We start from the raw sequence: 21,435 nt of genomic DNA, 5'->3' as shown, positions 1-21,435 counted from the left end.
ATTCTAAGCACTTCACATGGACTAACTCAATCATTCCTCACACCAGCCCAAGGTGCAAGTATTTTTGTTACCTCCAATGGACAGAAGAGGATACCCAGACACAGAGATGTTAACAATGCTCAAGGTCACACAACTTGTAGTTGATGGAGACATTATTCAAAACCAGGTGGTGTGGGTTCCAGTGTCTAGGCTTTAAATGGCCTCCCTAGAGAAGGATGCTTATCTTCGTTATTACAGAGGAGCTAAGTCTCCATAAATGAAGTGACGTCCCAAGGTCATATGAACAGAGCTGTCTGATTCCAAAGTTGAGGGTGCTTTACTTTTCCTTAAATTGTTTTGCTTTCATCTCACCTCAATAGAAATAATAAATCTAGCAGATAACATGTATTGAATACCTCCTGTATAGTGGGCATGATTTTAAGTGCTTTATATGGATGATTTCATTCAATCTTCATAATAACTCTTTGAGGTGATACTTTAATTAGTCCCCTTGTAGAGATGAAGGTTGAGAGAGGCCAAGAAACTTATATAGGTGGCATAGTAGATTGGTAGAGTCAGGATCCAAAACCTGATTTATTTGCCTATCGAGTTGAAATCCTTAACTATAACCATACTTCTTGCCTAGAAAGATTGCCCTCTTCCCCAGTAGGTCCCATCCTTACTATTCCCGCTGATGTCATGAGACAGAGCTGAGGCTACTTCTACTCCTTGTGTTGCTGAGTCCGCCAAGTCTGCAAGGGGAAGGAATGTAAGGACAGTCTCCCTCCCAAAACACAAATAGTGTGAATACTGTTATCTTTCAGGCTCAGGCGTGAATTGCATGCTTACCATTAATCTGGATTTTGATCAATAGAAATGAGACTGAGAGAAATAGGAAAAAATTGGTTTTAAGCCACTTTTATTGAGAAATAATTCATATTCCATATAGCTCCCCACATAAGTGTACAATTCAGTGGTTTATGGTATATTCACAGTTGGGCAACCATGATGACAATCTAATTTTGGAATATTTTCATCACCCCAGAAAGAAACTTCACGCCCATCAGCAGTCAGTCCTCATTCCCCCAGCCCACCAGCCCTTGGCAACCACTAATCTGCTTTCTGCCTCTGTAGATCTGCCTATTCTAGACATTTCATATCAGTGGAATCATACAATGTGTGATCTTTTGTGACTGGCTTCTTTGACTTGGCATAATGTTTTCAAGGTTCATCCATGTTGTAGCATGTATAAGTACCTCCTCCTTCTTTATGGCTGAATAATATCCCACCAAAGCTTGTTTGTTTACCTCTTCCTCAGTTGATGGACATTTAGGTTGTTTCTACTTTTTGGCTATTATGAATAACGCTGCTTTGAACACTTGTGTATGTGTTTTTGTTTGAATGCCCATTTTCAATTCTCTTGGGTAAATGCCTAGGCGTGTAACTGCTAAGTCATATGGAAACTATGCTTCACATTTTAAGAAACTGCCAAATTGTTTTCACGTGGCCACATCATTTTACATTTTACCCACCAGCAATGTATGAATGTTTCAATTTCTCCATATCCTCACCAACACTTGTTATCATCTGTATTTTTTATTATAACCATCAGAGTGGGTATGAAGTGGTATCCCATTGTGGTTTTGATTTGTATTTCTTTAATGTTGAGCATCTTTCCCTGTGCTTATTGGCCATTTGCATATATCTTTTGGAGAAATGTCTATTCTTACAAAAATAATTTTGCCCATTTTCAACTAGTTATTTTTGTTATTGAATTATAAGAGTTCTTTATATGTTCTGAATAAAAGTGCAATATTAGATTTTTCCCAATTATGTAGATTGTCTTTTTACTTTCTTGATGGTATTGTCTGCAGCACAAGAGGTTTAAATTTTGATGTACTCCAATTTATTGATATTTTTTGTCACTTGTGCTTTTGGAGTTCTATCCAAGGGGTCATTGCCTAACCCAATGTCAGGAAGATTTATTCCTATGCTTTCTTCTAAGAGTTTTGTAATTGTAATGCTTCCATTTAGGTTTGTAATCCATTTCAAGTTAACTTGTGTGTGTGGTATAAGGAAAGGGTCTAACTGCTTTCTTTTCCATGTGGATACTACCCAGTTGTCCTTGTATCATTTGCTGAAAAACTGTTCTTTCTCCATTTTATCATTTTGATACCACTATTGAAAATTAACTGACCATAAATATGAGGGTTTATTCCTGTATTCTCAATATTATTCTATTTATTTATATGTCTATCTTTGTGCATATATCACACTGTCTTGGTTACTGTAGCTCTGTAGTAAGATTCAAAATCAAGAGGTGTGAGTCCTCCAACTTTTTTTTTTTTTAGGATTGTTTTACTATTCTGGGTCCCTTGTAATGCCACATGAATTTTAGGTTTGACTCTTCAATTTATGTAAAGAAGACAGCTGAGATTCTCATAAGGATTGCATTGAATCTGTAGGTCAATTTGGGGGAGTACTGTCACCTAAACAGTATTAACCCTCTCAATCCATGAACATAGCGTGTCTTTACATTTATTTAGATTTTTTTTCAATTTCTTTCAACAATGTTTTGTAGGTTTTCAGTGTAAAATTCTTACACTTCTTTTGTTAAATGAGTTCCTAAGTATTTTATTCTTTTTGAGGCTACTATAAATGAATTGTTTTCAGGTTGTTTGTCACTAGTGTCTAGAAACTGAAGTGATTTTATATGTCAACCTTGTATCTTGTGACCTCACTGAACTCATTTAGGCAGGTACTTGTGAGCAGTACAAGAAGAGCAAGGACATGTCTGGATTAGAACAGAATGAATTGAGTAACTAGACTAGAATTACGGTTACTGTGTACTGAGTGTGTTTGTGGTAAGTCAGTGCTCCTCAACCTTTAATATGCATATGAATCTCCTGGGAATCTAGTTAAAAATGTGAATCTCCTGGGAATCTAGTTAAAAATTTAGGCTGCTGTCAGTGGTTTTGGGATGAAGTCTGGGATTCTGTCTAACAACTTCTTAGTAGATAGCAGGTGGCTTTCATTCATTATTTTTAAACCACAGCAATCCTGTAAGATATATATTGTTGTCGCCACTTTATAGATAAGAAAATGAACTCCAAAGGTGAGCAGATAATCCATTTATGGAATAAGTGGCAGGATGAAGATTGGAACCCAGCCCATTCTAATGCCAAAGCTGGGTGCTCTCCCCTCTACTGCACTGGATATCTGGAATAGGAGGAGATCATTGGGATATGAACAATGTAGGGATCAGGGGAAAGGGGAAATTTTCAGGGTCAGAGGAGCTGCCTAGAGTGTATTTGGGTCTAAACCTTGATGTTATCTTGGAGAGCTGATGAATGACTAAGAGTAAAGTTGTGAGACCAGACTATCAGGTGGAAGTAAGATAATACTAAGTAGACATAAGTCAGGATTAGAGGAGGTCTAGAATGTGGCTCACCTCTGATTAGGATAGAGTCCAGAACTGGGTTCTCTATACTGCTGAGGTCTACACTTGAGTTCATATAGCTATTGTTGATTCTTCCTGAATTCTCAATTATTTGAGATTTAGAGGGATAATGAATGGTATAGTATCAATGTTATCCCTGAGGGGCTAGGGTAAGGGTTTAGGGATGTGGGTAAGGCTCTGATCATGTAGTTACTTATGAAGGATTGAGGGAAAGTAACCAAATTCCTTTCCAATACTTTTCAGCAGAATATTAGGGGATTTCCATCACCTCAGTCAAAACACATGAGATAATTTTTTTTGTCCTTAGCACCTTTTATTGAAGTATGACCCTTGATGACAATCTGGCAGGCATATCAATGTCAGCCAAGGAGGGAGTGGTGGAGGACACAAATGCAGAAACAATACGATTCAGAAAAATAATAGCTTCACATGGGATAGGATGACCCCCCAACAGTTGTACAACAAACACTGGTTCTTTCTCTATAGAAATTGCCCCCTGCCCCACCCCCCTCTAAAGACCTACTAATCTTCAAAGAATATAATACGTTGTTACAGAAATAGTAATGACCTAGACAACTCCTTTGGCAAAGACAGTGGGAGACACCAAGCTCTAGACAGGAGGAAGTGGCCAGGAATGTGCCCAGTTTCCTCCACTGGGGGCCTGCTACTGACAGAGCAGCACCTTTAGGGAGGCTGGGGTCAAGGTTGTGGCTCTGGTGCCCCTCGGCAGCTTTTTGGCACATGAGGTTAAGTGGAAAACAGAACCTGAACTGGACCTCGGAAGAGGCTTTTCATCTTTTCTCCTTCTCTGTTAGTTCCTCTGTTTCTAGTCTCTCCCTTTCTAGGGCTTTATTTTCAGTGTCTCTGTCCCTTCTCTTGAATTCCCATTGAGTATTTACTGCTCTCCCCTGGCTGAGTCTGCTGCTGATGGGACTCAAGGGGACTCAATGACCCAGAGGAGCCCCAGGACAGGGGAGTGAGGGGGACATGGGCTAGTCCACCACCCAGAAAATGAGAATGGGTGAGAGACACTGCATCTCAAGTAATACTGGCAGCTTTGCAGTCACGACAGGCTGCTACATCAGCAGGGGGAGGGCATCTGTGCCTGGCCGGTCGTTCACCTGCATCTGCCAAGCTTCACTGCTCAATATAGTTTGGGGGTTATTTTTATTAAGTGCTTTGGAAACTGTCCCTCTGTGTGAACATGAGCATTCTTGTGCTCTGATTCCAACTTCAGAAGAACTTGAGGGACACACACAAAAAGAGTCAACAGTACTCTTAGTGTGCTAAACTTAAGGTACAACCATTCTAACGCTGAGTAGAAAAGCCCAGACCATGGTCATGGTGTCCAGGTAAGCGGTCACTCTTTTCCCTGGGCTATATTCCCCAAAAGCTGTTCTAGTCAAAAACACATCTTAGAATGATGGACTACATTGGCCTCATCTCCCCAACACAGGACATCTCGGCTTGCTCATTGTTTGTCTTACAGCCTGTTTACCAAAAAAAAAAAAAAAAAAAAAAAAAAAGGTGGCAACCACAGCCTCTATTCAAAGTATTCCCCCACCTTCCTCAGCCTGGGCTCGGGTAAGCCTAACCTTTTATATGCCAGCTGCCTTCCTGAATAGAGTAGATTTCTCCACATGGTGGGAGAATGGCAGGTTGACATTTTAACAGTGGTTCTGACAGCAGCAGTGTACTCAGAGCATACTCAGGGCCCCCCCTCCCTACAGGACACCCTGCTGGCCAAGATTCTTCCATTGTTTCCAAATACAATGAAGAGGAAACGGAAGCTAGCAACCAGTATTTGTAGCAGCAGCAAAGTTCCTTGGCAAATTCTTTGGTTGAATGAGGCACCCCTGCTGCTACAGTTAACCTCCCAGGACCCTGAGGAACTCAGCAGTAACTTGAAGGGATGCCCAATGCCCGGCTGGCTGAGCAGGACTGCGAGACCAAGCATGGGCCCCAGTTCATAAGGACTAGGGAACTGAGATGGATAATGGGGCAGAGTTCGGCCATAACTCCTTTCCTGCCATCACCTACCTGAGGGCTTTTCCAGGCTAGCAACTGGCTACCGGTGTCAGGACCTTGGCAACAGCAGCAGCATTCCTTGTTTGTGTGCCTCAGATCCCGGCTGGATTGTGACTTGCTCCGAGTAGGGGCCCGGGCCTGGCTCGAACTTCCAGCTACCGTACATTTCAGTTTCCTGAGCCAGACCCCAGGCTAAGAAAACAATTCGATAGAGGATCTCTTCCAGAGCTCACCTCTATGCCTCCCTTAGCTTGTAGATAGATGGTAGACAAATGGGTGAACTTTCGTCACTTTCAGATTTCTTTGGTTTCGAGAAAAAAAATAAGTATGAGAAAATGGAACCCTGTTGGGGAATTCTGAGCTCATGGTCATCCAGACTTCAAGGGAAGTATAGGGCCAGCCCACAGTGAGGAAGCTCTGAGTTCTGAAGGGAGGACTCCTTTCTTAGACACTTGTCAGTGACAATGGGAAGAATTCCAGGCCTTGGTACTTGCTTACTTAGCCATGGTGAATTCAGGTTGACCTGCAGAAAATGCATTCCTTCTGGGCTAACTTTTTCCTCTCCAACTCCCTCTTCTCACCTTATTAGTTTAAAAAGGGGAAAGAAACAATCAAGACAGAACAATAAATAAAATCAAAAGGCCATTTAAAATATAACAGTAACGCCCCCACCCCCTAATAATAAAACATGTATCCAGAAGTTAGCTTTAGTAGGGTTATAAATGGCCAATAGTGGGAAGCCCTTAGCATATAGGCCCCTGTAACCCTCAGCAATGCAAAGGCAAGATGATACAGGAAGTGGTAGGCCAAAGTCTTAGGACAGGAGGAGAGCCACACTAGCCAGGGCTGAAGACAGGCCTCTTTCCCCCTGTAGTGGATGCTGGGGGAGGTAGGGTGGAGCCAATTTGTTTAAGTGCAGCTCCTTCCAGCAGGGCACCTAGGGAGTCCCAACCTTGGCTCACATTCTGTTACATGTCACTTCTCCTTCCGGGCTTCTGACTGCAAAGCTAGGGTGAGGCCCTCAGGCTGGTGGTGGGGGAAATGCCCTCAAGGCAGCCAGATCTCCCTGGGAAACGGCCGGTCCACCAGCCATGCGTGGGGCAGAATGGAGCTGCACGGGCAACTTCCCTCTGAGACTTCAGAGGCTGATGATGGTGTGGGTGTGTGGAGAGTGCATGGTGTTCGCAGTGTCCTAGTACCAGGAAGAAGGAAGGCACTTGGTTGGTTCTGTGTGTGGTGAGCGCTTGTCCATGCAAACTGTGGGCATGGTGGTTGTGTGATTGCCCTTGGCTGCAGCTCCAATTTCTGCCTTCTACTCCCTAGGGTAGAAGCTTGGGGCCTCCCCAGGTTCTCTTAGCTGGTTGGGAACACTGCTAGGCGAAGGGGCAGTGAGAGACGTCCAGGCTAGTAGAGAATATGGCACACACAGCTAACTAACTGCTATCTACTTGCTAACAAACTGCTAACGAAGATTGAAAGCACTTCCCACTGTGGCTGGGCAGGGATGGTGTAGGCAGTCTGCTGGTGGACTTAGAAATTACTGGGCCCCAGGAGTAGGCTCTCCCTGAGACATTTGAGCTGCTCTTCCCCAAGCTTGATCTTCTCTTCCAGCTCTCGCTGTTCAATGATGAGAGCAGATTTCATCTTCACAAAGTGCTGGTAATCTTGGAGCTGGTCCTGAGGCAGGTAGCGGGAGACCATGCCAAACACCAGCTTCTCCCGGCGGTCCACATGCTCCTTCAGCTCCTTGGCATCTGCCAACTGCCCTGTCAGCTGCTGCTTCTTCTCAATCAGCACCAACTGAGGAAGCAGAAGTCCAATAAGGGCCAGCCCAATGACCAGTCATCTGCCCCACCCAGTGCTCCACCAGGGATGCGGCCACAGAGCAACCACCCCATTCTGCTCATCCATCGATCAGTCCTAGATTTCCCGCCCTGAAGTCCACCTTCCTGCAAAAGCCTTTCTTTCCTGTAGCAGGGAGAAGGATAAACATGACAGCAATTCTGAACAGGGGAATGGGCAATCACCTCTTTCCATCTCTAAATTATTTTTAATGCATGGGCCATCCCTGGGGTCGGAGTTGGGGAAGGCTCTGACAAAGCCAGCTTTTATGCATTCCATCAGGTGAAAAATCATCACTGAGACAATGCTTTCAAAATGGTGAGTGTCTCTGTGTGAGTGTCCATGTGTGAGCATGTACCCATGTGTGTATGCATGAGTATATGTACCTTTTTACTGTGGGTTCAAATTTGTATCCAAAACCACTTGGATAGGAAAAGGTACTGCTGTTTCTTTAAAAAAATTTTTTTTTGCAGGGGGAGGTGATTAGGTTTATTTATTTTAATGGAGGTACTGGGGATTGAACCCAGGACCTCGTGCATGCTAAGCATGTGCTCTACCACTGAACTATACCCTCCCCATGTACTGCAGTTTTGGTTCAGGAATGTATGTAGAGTGACCCAACCTGTGAAACTGACAGCCTCCCAGTCTCAACTACTTGGTGAGACCTCCTCCTTTAACTCTGAGTGAGGCCAAATTGCTGCTGCTGCTACTATTACTCCTATTATCCCTCCTCCTACTACTCCTTCACCTACTACTACTACTACTACTACAACTGGCAGCTACCATTGATTCAGTGTTTACCCTGTTCCAGGATCTGTTTTAAGTCATTAACATGGATTATCAAATTTAACTCTCACCACCCAATGAGGTGGGCAGTGCGTTCACCCCATTTTTGAGGAGACTGAGACAGAGCAAGGTTAAATAAGTTTCCCACGGTCACACAGTTAGCTTAGTGGTAAAGCCAGAATTTCCAGGCACTTAAAAGCCAGTGCCCTCACTTCATACTAGGCTTTATTGCCTCCCAGACTAGTCAAACTTGAAAGAGGGACCCCTGGGAAGAAACAGATGGCATTTCCCTCCATCCACACCCTGGAGACCTCAACCCTACCTTCTCCTGGTTGGCCTCTGAATCTATGCTGTTGAGAGCATTCTCCACCCGGGCCAGTCGTCCAGAGAGTGACAGCAGCAAGTTGACTACCTTGTCCAAGTCCCCGATAAACAAACGATATTTTTCAAACTCATTGGATTTGCAGACGGCTTTTAGGTTGGCCTCCACCTCCTCCCCAAGGGCAGAATTGGCACTGATGTCCTCCAGCAGTCCTCGCTGGGCCTCCCGCAGGACAGAAAGTTTTCTGCCAATGCTTTCAATCAGCTGTATCTAGGAGAAATAAACAAGGGAAGCAAAGGATGAGAATGGGGACCGACAGAAACGATCTGTGCCTGTAAGCTCTGTTTTGAGATCCTAGAAACAGATGGTGGGCTCTGCCCTAGTCATTGCAAACAAAGGAAGCCTGGGGAAGTCATGAGCAATTCCAGTTTTCTGGACAGGTGCCTTCTTTCCCATTGCTTCAGATCTGCGAGAAAGCTCTGTCACCACCAAATTTCTTGGCATTAGATGAGTGGCACCCATCGGCTAATTCTCATCTGCCAAATGTAACTCAATAAACACTTGTGGAGGCTACTTAAATAAACAGGAATGCTTGTAAAAGCATAGTTTAGAGAAGCAGTGCCATCAAGTTTTGTCTATTGCTTCATTCATTCTCCAGTCCGATTCAGCACCTCTGATGTTGATGGCACTGTGCTAGATCTGCACCACTCCCCCCTCAGCTTGGCTTTTGAGGCCTTTTGTATACAAGTGTGAGTTCTAGAGTCACAATGACTAGGTTTGACCGCTAGCTCTGCCACATCCTAGCTGTGTGACCTTAGGTGACTTTCTTTATGGAGTTTTACTTTTTTTTAAATGGAGGTACTGGGGATTGAACCCAGGACCTTGTGCATGCTAAGCATGCACTCCACCATTGAGCTGTACCTCCACCCCCTCCAGAGTTTTATTTTCTTTAGACGCAGAATGGGGGTAACTGCTGTATTGACTCCACTGAATTGCAATAAGGATTCAATAAGATAAGGCATGCCCAGGGTGTAGTATGTACTAACCCCGTCGTTAAAGCAGCTGCTTTGATGATTATTCAGTCTGGCCTAAGCCTACCAATCTAATCTCACTCCTCTGAGCCTTTGAGGATTAGCACCTCCCTCTCCGTGTTCACAACACTCATTCTTCTGTTCCTGATTGGCTTATGCAGTTCCACCAGCTCTTTATCTCTTCCTTCACATTGGCTATTCCCATTCTTTCTTCAGAGCTCAGCTTTGCCCCCACCCTCCCTGTGGGAAGCCCCTGCCCCCATCTCTCCTCTTTCAATGATCTTTTTCTAAACTCTCCAATCTTTGAGAATGAGAACCCCAGAGTGTAATGTGAAAGTTGATCGCTTCCTGTTTCACGTGTGTGTGTGTACAATCCCTCTCCCACTCCTGCTTGTTAAGTTTCTCAAAGGAAGCACCACCTGTGTCTTTTGATTTGTCTCCTGTCTCCATGTAGCCAGTTCTGGGACAACACTCACAAGAAGCTCATGCAGTAAAGTGGAGTCTGGGAGTCAAAGATGCCTGAATTCCAATTCCACCTCCTCCAAACTGTGCGACCTTGGGCAAGATACCTGATCCCACTGAAACTTCAGGTTCCTCATCTGTAAGTTGGAGAGGTGTTCCCCCAAATCCTCATTGTTATGAGGGTTAAATGAGATCACAGAATTAAAATACTCAGTATTATGCCAGGCATGTTCAGTGCTCAATATATGTTTTTTGATACCATTATTACTACTATTCTTATTATTACTACTACTACTATTACTACTACCACTACCAGGCACTCTGAGCTAATGAATACTTGTCTAGCTGCAAGGTTCTGACAAGAGGAGACCTGTCCCAGGTGGCTCTCAGCCTTTGCAGTCAGTATTGCATCATGGCTAATGGCATGGACTTAGTGCCAGATTACCTTGGTTTGAACCCCAGCTCTGCCACAAAGTAGTGCTATGACCTTGAGCAAATTACTCAGCCTCTCTGTGCCTCAATTTTGCCATCTAAAAGATGGGGTAACAATATTACCTACCTCATTGTGCTGTTATGAAAAATGAAATGAGCTAATACATGCTACCTGCTTAGAATAGTATCTTGTACGTGGAAAGTATCCTTCAGTGTTTGTTTTCTTACTATTCTTGCCTGGATACTCTGGGATCATAGGCTTATAGTTTTCTAGAGTGTGTTCCTTTCTAGTAGTTTATTTAGACATGTCCAAGGTGACCAAGACCAAGAGAGCCTGCTTTGGGTTTGGGCCTGTTGTCGTATTTCAGAACTGGTCAAAAGTCAAGTGATCACCACGATCTTAGTCTGGAGTGTAAGAGGTTTACATTTAGGGAAAATTCCAAAACACACTGGGATAAAAAACAAACTTATGGTTACTGGGTGGGAGGGAAGGGGGATGGTGTAGGGATAAATTGGGAGTTTGAGATTTGCAGATACTAACTACTATATATAAAATAGATAAACAACAAGTCCTACTGTATAGCACAGGGAACTATATTCAATATCTTGAAATATCCTATAACAAAAAAAATATGAAAAGGAATATATATGTGTGTGTGTGTATAACTGAGTCACTATGCTGTACACGAGAAATTAACACGACATTGTAAACTGACCATACTTCAATTTAAAAACCCCACTGGAAATTAGGGATCAATGTTATGAATGAGGCAACACAATTAGATGCCAAGAAGCTCCCAGTTATATCCTCACCCTCTGTTTTCCCAAACAAAACTCAATGCCAGCAACAAGGGAGGGCTGAGGGCCAAACGATCAACTTGGAAAATCACCTACCTGCCCCCAGCTCTTAGATTCCACAGATCTAGAAGTATGAAAGTGGACACAACAGCCCTTTGTTTCTTGGCACTTGGGCTTTGCCACCTGAACTTCAACTCTGGGGCAAGTGTAGTGGCTAGAGCTGTGGCGTCATCACAGACCCAGCTGGAGCAGAATGGCTTTTGTGGGATATTGCAAATTGGTGACCTTCCTCACCGATTTTCCTCAGAGACAAAAACTGGTTCTGAGCCCACCCACAATCACTTCAAATCAATACCTGCTGTTCTGTGCTTTGTCATTTCTGATCATTTCTCTCTTCTCCTGGTCAGACTTTGATTAGGTTTGCGCCTAATAAAAAGGTCCTGAGGAAGCCAGGAGCAGCCCAGCCGTGCTCAGGAAATATGGCTTCTGGATCAGTAAAACTTTGATACCACCATGCTTCCTATTCTCTCCCCAACATGTTGCTTCAGATTGGGAAGTGGTAGGGGGTCTCTTGCAAATGGCCTTGAGCTTTTGTACAGGTCATGTCCTGAATGAGAAAGACGGGCAGAAGAGCAGTTTAAGTTGAGTTCAGATGTCCACAAAGTGGTAAATTGGGCCTTGGAAGTTGTCATGGAAACCCTCTTTGCTTATGAAATAAAATGGGTAAGTGCAGGGAGGGCAAAGTGATTCCAGGAATTTGATTAGAAGACCAGGCTAGTGGCACTTAGAGGAAGAAAGAGGAGGCTTCAGAACAACAACAACATTGTCCCTATGTATCTATTTTAGTATTTTTAAGAGATTATTGACTCTACTCGCAAATAAATATGGAAGTTTACTGGCCTGTCATTTCTCCTTTCCTTTCTTGGTCAGTCTGTTCTCTCTTCCAGAAGTTTACACAGAATACAAACAATGGCTGCAGCTGGTTAGAGCTCACGGGCAAAAGCTCTGATGTGCCCTGGGTAGCGAGTTACTTACAAGGTTGGTTTATTTCAGAGTTGAAAGTCAGACAGTCTTGACTTCAAGTTCTGGATCTACCACTTAGTCTGTAACCCTGGGAAACCTGGTCCTCTCAACTGGGACAAAGAAGACAGTAATATCTACCTTGTAGAGTTGCTTTAAGGATTTGAGAGACATTGTGATGATGATTATGATTGCTATAACATTCTTACTATTACTGAATGGATCAAAAAGAGATTGGAACCTTGAAATGGCCTATAATGAAAAATAACCTTTAAAGGAATGAGTATATGTATATATATAACTGAATCACTATGCTATACACTAGAAACTAACACAACATTGTAAACTGAATATACTTCAATGAAAAATAAAAAGACATTGGAGTTGCATTTGTTAGAAACCCAGAGAGGCTATTTGATTTCCACACTGAAAATACAGGAAGGCACCAAGATATTCTGGAGGGCATAGAGATAGGGTCAACCTCCAGACACACTCAAGCTAAATGCTAAAAGTCCCTAAGCCATAGCCAAAAACTTCACCTTTTTTTGAGCCAGTTCATGGTCAATTTCCTCATCTCCCAGGCCAATCTCTGCCATCTCCGGTTGGTCTTTCAACTTGTTCAGCAGCTCTGCTTTGGCCACAGAAATATTGTAATAAGCTGAGTAAGAGGTAGGGATCCCTGGGGCCCCCTGAGGAGGTGAGAAGTGCTGAAACTCTTGTCTGTGGAAACAAACAAAAAAAGACCATTTGAACACCTCTGTTGAGAGCCCACTGACCTTTCTGCTTCTTAATTTCCCCATTTGTAAAATGGGACCCTGCTTCACCAAGGAGTTGTAAGATAAGGAAATAACTGACTGGGAAGCACTGTTCAAACATAAACAGGCCACATGAAGGCTATCTAGAAACCAAGTCAAGGCCAACTTTAAGAACTTAGAGGGCTATTTATATGCCCTTGACTTCCACAGCTACGGGGATTTCTTTAGAGATCAAGGGGTTTGGCCATTAACACTCCACTAAAATCCAGAAAAACTAGCAGGCCCCTACAGTTCTAGGCTTCTGATTATCAATGATTTCCCTTGGTTCATGGCCCCAGGAGAGGGGCTGGGTGGTAGGCATGTGTCTGAGACCTTAGCTATTTGTCTTCCAAGACTGCTGGCCTCCCTCCTACCCATCCTGGACCCCAGCCTGCTCAGGCTTTATCTAGTCTGCTTGCTTACAAAGGCACCGTGGGGCTTTCCTGGACACTCTCATCACTTGTTTCCCAATGGTGCCACTCCTGCTTGAAACAACCCCTCTGTGACAGATTTCCCATAGCAAAGAGGTCACCCATGACCTCAGCAGTGGTCACCATGTTGGAGGCTGGGGTTAGCACCCTTGCCAGAGACTTGTCATGGCCCACCACATCTCTCGTGAGCTCTTCTGAGACTTCCCGATGTGGGGTGGGCCTTCAGCCTGAAAAAGGATTACATCTCTCCACCCGTGGCACATCCCCAGTAGCAGCAGCCTCCTCCATGGTTGTAGAACAAAATGGGAGGGGGGAACTGAAATCAGTGGTGCCCAGGGGTTGGACAATTGTAGCAGCAGACCCTGTGGTCTTGGGGTCACTGAAGCCTGCAGGGTTGAAGTGCTGCTTCTCAGGGCCCCAGCCCATGAAAGAAAGCTGTTCCTCAGGAAAGAAGTAGCTCTGGCTCCACACTGGCTTGGGTTTGGACTCTTCTGCCATCAGAGCTTCTGGTCTGGTGTGAAGAAAGAAATGGAAAGAAATGCTTCAATGTTAGGCTTCAGGGATGGAGGGGCAAATAATTTTGCCTATGGTTTATGCAAAGAGGAGGCCCACCCCCACTCTATTCTTGTTGCCTACCCACCATCCCTACCCTCCACCTGTGTGTGTGTGTCACTGCCCCTTCACTAACCTCTAGCTGTTTGAAAGGAAAAAAACAGGAGAGACTCATTAGTCATTTTTGCAGCTATTTGCAGCTCTTAGATAAAGGTCAAAAATAATGGTTAAAAGGCTCCACAGCTATTTACTGATTCATGCTATGCTGTCTCCTAATTCATCACACAAAAGAAACTTGGGCATGCCAATATTCCTCATCTTAGGTATTCATTTTACATGTAGATGTGTAAGCTAATAGCAGTGATAAAGGACTGCTACTAGGGAACATTCACACAGTGCTTACTATGCCCAGGAGCTGTCCTAGGATATATAGGTACATGTGCGGACGTGTGTGTGTGTAACTATAGACATAAAGTGTAATACTCATGACAACCATTTTATGGATGAAGAACATGAGGCACTGAGAGGGAAAGTGACTTTCCTGGGGTCACCAGACAGTAAGTGGCAGACCCATGATTCAGATCTAGGTGACCTAACTCCAGAACCTGTGCTTTTAGCCACGATGTTCTACTGCCAAAGGGCCAACTTGACATCATATAAAACCCTACAGGTAAGGAATTTTCTGGCTAGACTATATGCTAGCAGAGAAAGAGAGAACATTCTGGAGAGAAGATGAATGTATGAACTTAGGGAATTCCAATCTACGAGAAAAATGTTTAGGGCATGTGTGTGAGTTCAGTCAGAAAGCATTGGGAAAAAAAGCAGAGAATTTTTTTTTTAAAAAGATGGTGATGTGGCTGTATGTCAATTATATCTCAATAAAACTGGAAAACAATTTTAAAGGATGTGCTAATTGGAGACTCAGCTCCCCAGCAGACACGGCCCTGTCCTGTAGTATTAGTGTTTCATATTAGGCACTATGTTCTAGGGCTCCTTCCTGGATAATCTCCATTAAAAGGGAAGAGGGTCTAGAGGATCTATGAGAACATCATCTGACTTTGATAATGAATACTGATGCAAAAATAAGATTCCCTCTACAGAACACTGAGATGAAAGGCATGGAGTCCATAAAGCAAACTATACCCGGACTTGACTCAGAGTTATTAGATTTAACCAACAGTCAATAATTCCACTAACCTGCATCTACATGTATCCTAACTACATGTAACTAAATAGTATGTGGGTTATAGAGATACTCTAGTTTAACTGGGCTGAAATTAGAATGTCTTTTTGTTTGCATTTTAGATTCGAAATATTACACATCTGCTTGCTCTTTACACTCCTCTCCCTTACAAAACCTTAAAGCCACTTTCCATTGGTTAGAACCCTGTGCTCTCGGAGGGTCTGACTAGGATCTTCTTGAGGAGCCCAGAGATCCTGGGGTGATGTAGTGGGCACAGTGGGCCAGACTATCTGGGTTCTGGCTACCCGTGATCTTCTGCAACTTTATTTCCCTGTGCCTCATTTTTCTCCTCTTAAAAAAATGTAGGAGACTCGTGGTATCTATTTCATAGGCTTGTTGCAAAGATTAACTCAATCAATACACAGAAGTGCTTAGAAGAATGCTCGGCACATAGTAAACAGGCAAAACATCTTAGCTATGTTGGGAATGATGTGGTTCCTGAAATCTCCATCACTCAAAGAAGCTTCTGTAATTGGTTTTTTTTTTTTCCAGCCACAAGCCAGGGTGGTGTGCAAACATGTTTCCCCTCGCATCCCATAGTCATGAGGAAAAGAACTCTGAATCTTTTCTGTGTAATTCTCAGTCAGTCAGTCTCATATTTTGCTCAGCTTTAGTTACCTAAATAAAGCCTAAATGAAGGATAATCATGGCCCATCGGGCTGTTGGGAGGATTAACCGAAATAATAGCCAGGAAATGACTAGCAGTGTCTGGCACATAGAAAATGCTTAATACATGTTCATGTACTCCTTTATTCATTCTTTCTTCTGAAATATGAAGTACCTACTATGTACTAGGTCACCTTTCCTTCTCCCTGCCATGATAGGTAATGATCACAATCACTTTCCACATGTGTTTTTTAATTCCAGTAAGAACGCTCCCCAGCTACATGAGCAGCTTGAGAAGCAGCCACTAGGAATCTGATAAGAGATTCTCACAGGGTCTGGGAACCAGGCCCTCTAAGGGCTGGGCTTGTGGCACCTTAGGCTGGAAAAGTTCTCAACTAGCTCCAGATAGCCAAGCAAAGGATTTGCCTGTCAGTAAAAGACACAATAACCAGGGACTTCTCATAGCAACAAATCTCAGGCAATTCCCTTCTATAGAGGCATTTAAAGACAGCACTTAAAGGATTGACACCCGCCCCCCCCCACCTCCATCCCCAGCAGAGAGTTGGGGGGGAGCTTTCCACAGTGAATAGAAGAGTCCTGTGGCCAGACCACGCTCCGGCTTTGGCCTCCCTGCCCAGGCAGCTGACCCTGTCAACTACTACTTTTGGTAGTACCATCTGCCCATTGAAGCAAATGCAAAAAGGCAGAGGAAACACGGGTGTGGATGATGGAGAAAGTGGAAGAGGAAAAGCATGCTTTTGGCTGTTGTAAGGAATGATTGGGGCATAAAGCACCCAACCCCAGGAACACCTTTGATCCTGGGGGTGGGGGAAGAGTTTAGAAGCTCAGGCAGGTCAGGTGGTGAGCTGGCCTCTTGTTTGAGAGAGCAAGTAGGAGAAAAGGCAGAAAAGGGCCAGAGCCAGGCTTTTGAAAAGGGCCACAAGCTGTTTAAGGTTTTCTGGCTCAGGGGCCAGAAATGGATGCATACCTTAAAGACAAACTGAGAAACAGTAAGTATAGCATCTTGATAGTGATATTTAGGGATAAGAACACCCACAACCACCACTTACTGAGCATTAACTCTGCACTAAGCATGGGGCTATGCCTTACATGCATTATCCTCATGATCGCAACAACCACGTGGAATAGGTATCATCATGACCATTTTCCGGGTGAGAGAACTGAGTCTAGGAAAAGTTTGCCCAGCCCAAGGTCACGCAGCTGGGAAATGGTGGAGGTGGAAGTGAACCTCACGCTGCTGCCTCTTTAAGGACTGAATGTCTTTCATAAGCACTTACTTGGGGGAATCAGCGGTCTCCTGCTCTGATGTCCTCCAATGGCCACCAATGCCATAGTAGCAAGGGGGCTGAGCCTTCTCGGGCTGAGATCCCAAGTGGCCCCTGACAGGAGGCAGAAAATCACTGGAATGGAGAGCAAAGGATTCTTGCTCTGCTGGGAGGCTTTTGGAGCCCTGCTGCTTCAGGACCTCTTCGGGATTGAGGGCACCAGAACCAGTGGTTTCTGAACTGAAATACTGGGGTGGTAGCTCCTCCTCTTCCCCCTCCTCCTCCTCCTCCTCCTCCTCTTCCTCCTCCTCAACCCCTTCTTCCTCCTCTTCCTCTTCCTCCTCCTCCTCTTGCTGCTGCGTTTGCTGCTTCTGCTGTTGCTGCTGGGCTGCACGAAAGAGGCGGTATTTTTCCCAGTTGGGAGGAGGAGGGCGAGGAGGAGGAAAGGCCTTCTTCCTGGCACCCAGGCGATCCGGCTGGGTCTCATCAACTTTGGTAAAGAGCTCCTTCCTATGCTGCCCCCAGGCCTGGGAGCTCTGGGGCTCCAAGCTGATGTGGCTCTCTGAGAAGGCCCGGCCACGTAGCGGATGGGGCGTGGAGGACATGGAACTCTCCTCTTCATAGACGGAAGTTTCCTCTGTTTTTTTGGAGGCGTGCTTGAAGTCTCCAAGGAGGTCAAGAGAAGAGACAGCTCGGTGGCTTGACAAGTCCAGTGCTGGGTTCTCAAGACAAGGACGGAAGGGGGTTGCCCATGAAAAGCTAGCCTTGGAATGAGCCATTTCCCTGCAAAATAGCAGACGAAGGTTGTGTGAAACCAGCAAATTGCGATGGCTCCAAAATTTTTGATGACATCATTTACGTAAAATTTTACTTATTTTTAAAATTTTTTTGTTTTTTTTGAGGGGGTGAGGTAATTAAGTTTATTTATTTATTTTTTAATGGAGGTACTGGGGATTGAACCCCAGGACCTCGTGCACGCTAAACATGTGCTCTACCACTGAGCTATACCCTCTCCCCTCCTCAACTTACATAAAATTTTAAATGGCTACAAAACAATATAGGTAGTAAATGTAATAATAATAATAGTAATGCTAATATACCATCTATAATATTGACAGCAGACACTGAGCATGTACTAAGTGCCAGGTACTGTTTTAAGTGCTTTCCATGTCTTAATTTATTTAATCCTCACAATCACCCTAGGAAGTAGGTATTATTATTGTCCTGGTTTTACAGCTTGGGAAACTGAGGCATGGACAGGTTAGTTAATTGCTCAGGGTCATAAAGCTAGTAAGGGGCAGAGCGAGGATTCAAACATGGAAAGTCTCACTCCAAAGGCTAGATACACACACTACCCCACTCTGTTTGTAGTACTCAGATTGAATGTGCTGTGTTCTGGGGTTTGCAAATGTGGTTATCCTGCTACATCTGTTGTTTCGGTTTGTTGTTTTTAATGAGGAAAGTTTTCCAATATTTGAAAACATACAGAGACTGCTGTAATAAATGTTCACGTTCCCATCTACTGCCCAGAATTTAGCACATTTTAACACTTCTCCATCTATGTGTCATGACTTTTTAAAAATAAATAAATAACATCCTTTGCTTCACTCCTCACTTCTATTCCCCTGCTGCCTCTCTACCTGAAAGCTATGTCATGAATTTGACATGTATACTTTCTGTCCATGTTCTTGTACCGAAAAACATCAAGCAGGCCATTCACAAATACCTGCTATTTTGGATTTAAACTATCTCCTTCTGAAAAAGCATATAACAATGAATATATGTATGTACATGCATGACTGAAACATGATGCTGTACACCAGAAATTGACACAACATTGTAAACTAACTATACTTCAAAAAAAAAAACCCATCCCCTTATAACACAATTCCAATTGGAATTCTCAACAGGAATTTTTAACTATAGAATTCTTTTTGTTAACTTGCAAAATAAAGCAAGATACAGTAGTCCCCATTTATCTGCTGTTTCACTAGCCACAGTTTCAGTTACCTGTAGTCAACCATTGTCTGAAAAATAATAAATGAAAACTTCCAGAAATAAACAATTATAAATTTTAAATTGTTGCTATTCTGAGCAGTGTGATGAAATCTCCCACTGTCCTGCTCCATCCTGCCCAGGACATAAATCATTTCTTTGTCCAGCAGATCCCACCCATTAGTCACTTAGTAGCCATCTAGGTTATCAGATCGACTGTCACAGTATCACAGTGCTTGTGTTGAAGTAACCTTTATTTTACTTAATAGTGGCCCCAAAGCCCATGAGTAGTGATGCTGGCAATTTGGATCTGCCAAAGAGAAGCTGTAAAGTGCTTCTTTTAAGTGAAAAGAGGAAAGTCCTCAACTTAATAAGGAAAGAAAAAAATCATATGCTGAGGTTGCTAAGATCTACAGTAAGAACAAATCCATAACATTGTAAAGAAGGAAAAAGAAATTCTTGCTAGTTTTGCTGTCACACCTCGAACTGCAAGTTCTGTCACAGTGCATGATATGTGCTAAGTTAAGATGGAAAAGGTATTAAATCTGTGGGTGGAAGAACATGAACAGAAAACGCATTCTTATTGATGGCAACATGTTGTGCCAGAAAGCATGGAGTCTCTATGAAGACTTCAGCAAGGGATCCCCTGAAATGAGTGACACCAGCCATTTACTGCAAGAAAGGGATAATTACAAAGATTCAGGAATAGGTTTGGACTGAAATATAGAAAAATACTGTAGAGGCTGCATCTGCCAGTGAAGAAGCCACTGCCACATTTCTGGCTGAGCTGAGGAAACTGATTAAGGAGAGAGACAGCATTCACATATATTGTTTATAATGTTCTATTATAATATTAGTTATTGTTAATTTATTACTCTGCCTAATTTATAAATTAAACTTTATCATAGGTATGTATGTGTAGGAAAAAAACAGTATACACAGGGTTTGGTACTATCTGTGGTTTCAGGCATCCATGGCGGGGTCTTGGAATGTATCTCCCATGGGTAAGGGGGAACTACTGTATAATAAAATATTTTTCTACAGAAGAGAATGTCCAGAAACATATCAAACTATCTATAAAAATGTCATATAATTCCATACAATTCATCTTCCAAAGTCAGAAGATAAAGAAAAATTAATAGATATTTTTGAGACAATTTCAGAGCAGTGTTATTTAGAGCTGCACCATATATGATATACCAAAATGAATTTCAGATTCAAGAGTTAAGGGTATGTGTGTGTAAAATGTTAATATATGTATATACATATATATATATATATATATTATATACTTATAAGAAAAAAAATCAGAAAAGTAAAAAATTGTCATTTGTGAGGTGAAATAAGACTCTCGTAAGCATTGGAAAAGTATACTCAAGGAACAGAAGTCCAGGTTTATTTACATATGTATAAAAAGTCACTTCTGTATAATAAAGAATAACCAAAGTCGAAGGATATCTCTTTAGTCTCAGAGTTTAAAGAGTTAAGCCCTGTAAGCCTGAAGATCTGGTTTCCTGCTGTAGCCTGTGAGCAATCAGCATCATGCTAAGTACTGCCTACTGTCAGGAAATTCCAGCAGTTCAATTAAATCATCAGACAGAATGTCCATTCAATAGTCATGTTGACGACTGGGAATATTTCCTTAAAAAATAATAATACACAATAGCCACACTCAGATAGGAAGGAAAGCAAGACCTCCTTCACTCCCCTCATCTCCCATCCTGGCTAGCTCATCCCTCATGTGGATCAGAAATTCATAGCCACACATCCCCACTCTCTCTCATTTGGACCTTCACCCACCTATAGCTCCTTAAGATGATAATAATCCCTTGTGTACAAACTGTTCCACCTGGTATTTCCCCCCTTAGGAAACAAACAAACAAACAAGGTAGTGAGTGGAAAGTAACAGGATGACAAATGCTATTAGGCAGAGAGACCTTTCCTGACCACTTTATCTAAAGTAGAGACAACTTATTTTTAATTATCCTTTTTCTATTTTGTCTTTCTCAGAGCGTACATCCCCATAAGGGCAGAGATCTTGTGTGTCTCATTCATCTGGTACCTAGTGCCTGGCACAATGTAGGCATTCAATAAACATTTAATAAATGATCTAATTCCAAAAAATACCCCAAGGGCCATGATACTCATAGCATTAGAAAGTTGAATTAAAGGCAAAAAGCAAAAAAAACAAGACAAAGAAGGTCACTATAATATTAATGATTAGAAAACATAATTAAGATCTAATTACCTTGAATCTTTATGTACCAAATAACATAGAATCAAAATTCATAAAGTGATTGTATAGAAAATGCAAAGGTAGAAAAAAGCAGAAACAAAATATAAGACTGTTTCAGCTGATGACAGATAA

The 21,435-nt window shown here is 43.0% G+C and overlaps 1 protein-coding gene across 2 annotated transcripts in view; it reads right to left on the bottom strand.

Annotated features, from left to right (window-relative positions):
* Window positions 1-4,938: 4,938 nt before the first annotated feature.
* SHROOM4 (shroom family member 4) overlaps window positions 4,939-21,435 on the bottom strand; it is a 200,144-nt gene continuing 183,647 nt past the window's right edge. For both annotated transcript variants that reach the window (XM_031445206.2, XM_031445208.2), the window contains 5 exons: window positions 17,085-17,855; window positions 13,747-13,896; window positions 12,700-12,880; window positions 8,418-8,687; window positions 4,939-7,267 (listed from right to left, as the gene is read on the bottom strand). In XM_031445206.2, the coding sequence (XP_031301066.2) occupies window positions 6,998-7,267; window positions 8,418-8,687; window positions 12,700-12,880; window positions 13,747-13,896; window positions 17,085-17,855 (1,642 nt within the window). In that variant the 3' untranslated portion in view covers window positions 4,939-6,997. The remainder of the gene's footprint in view (window positions 7,268-8,417; window positions 8,688-12,699; window positions 12,881-13,746; window positions 13,897-17,084; window positions 17,856-21,435) is intronic.

The sequence above is a fragment of the Camelus dromedarius genome, chromosome X, assembly GCF_036321535.1.
Source record: "Camelus dromedarius isolate mCamDro1 chromosome X, mCamDro1.pat, whole genome shotgun sequence".
Classification (NCBI taxonomy): domain Eukaryota; kingdom Metazoa; phylum Chordata; class Mammalia; order Artiodactyla; family Camelidae; genus Camelus; species Camelus dromedarius.
This window is presented reverse-complemented; position numbering and strand designations above follow the sequence as displayed.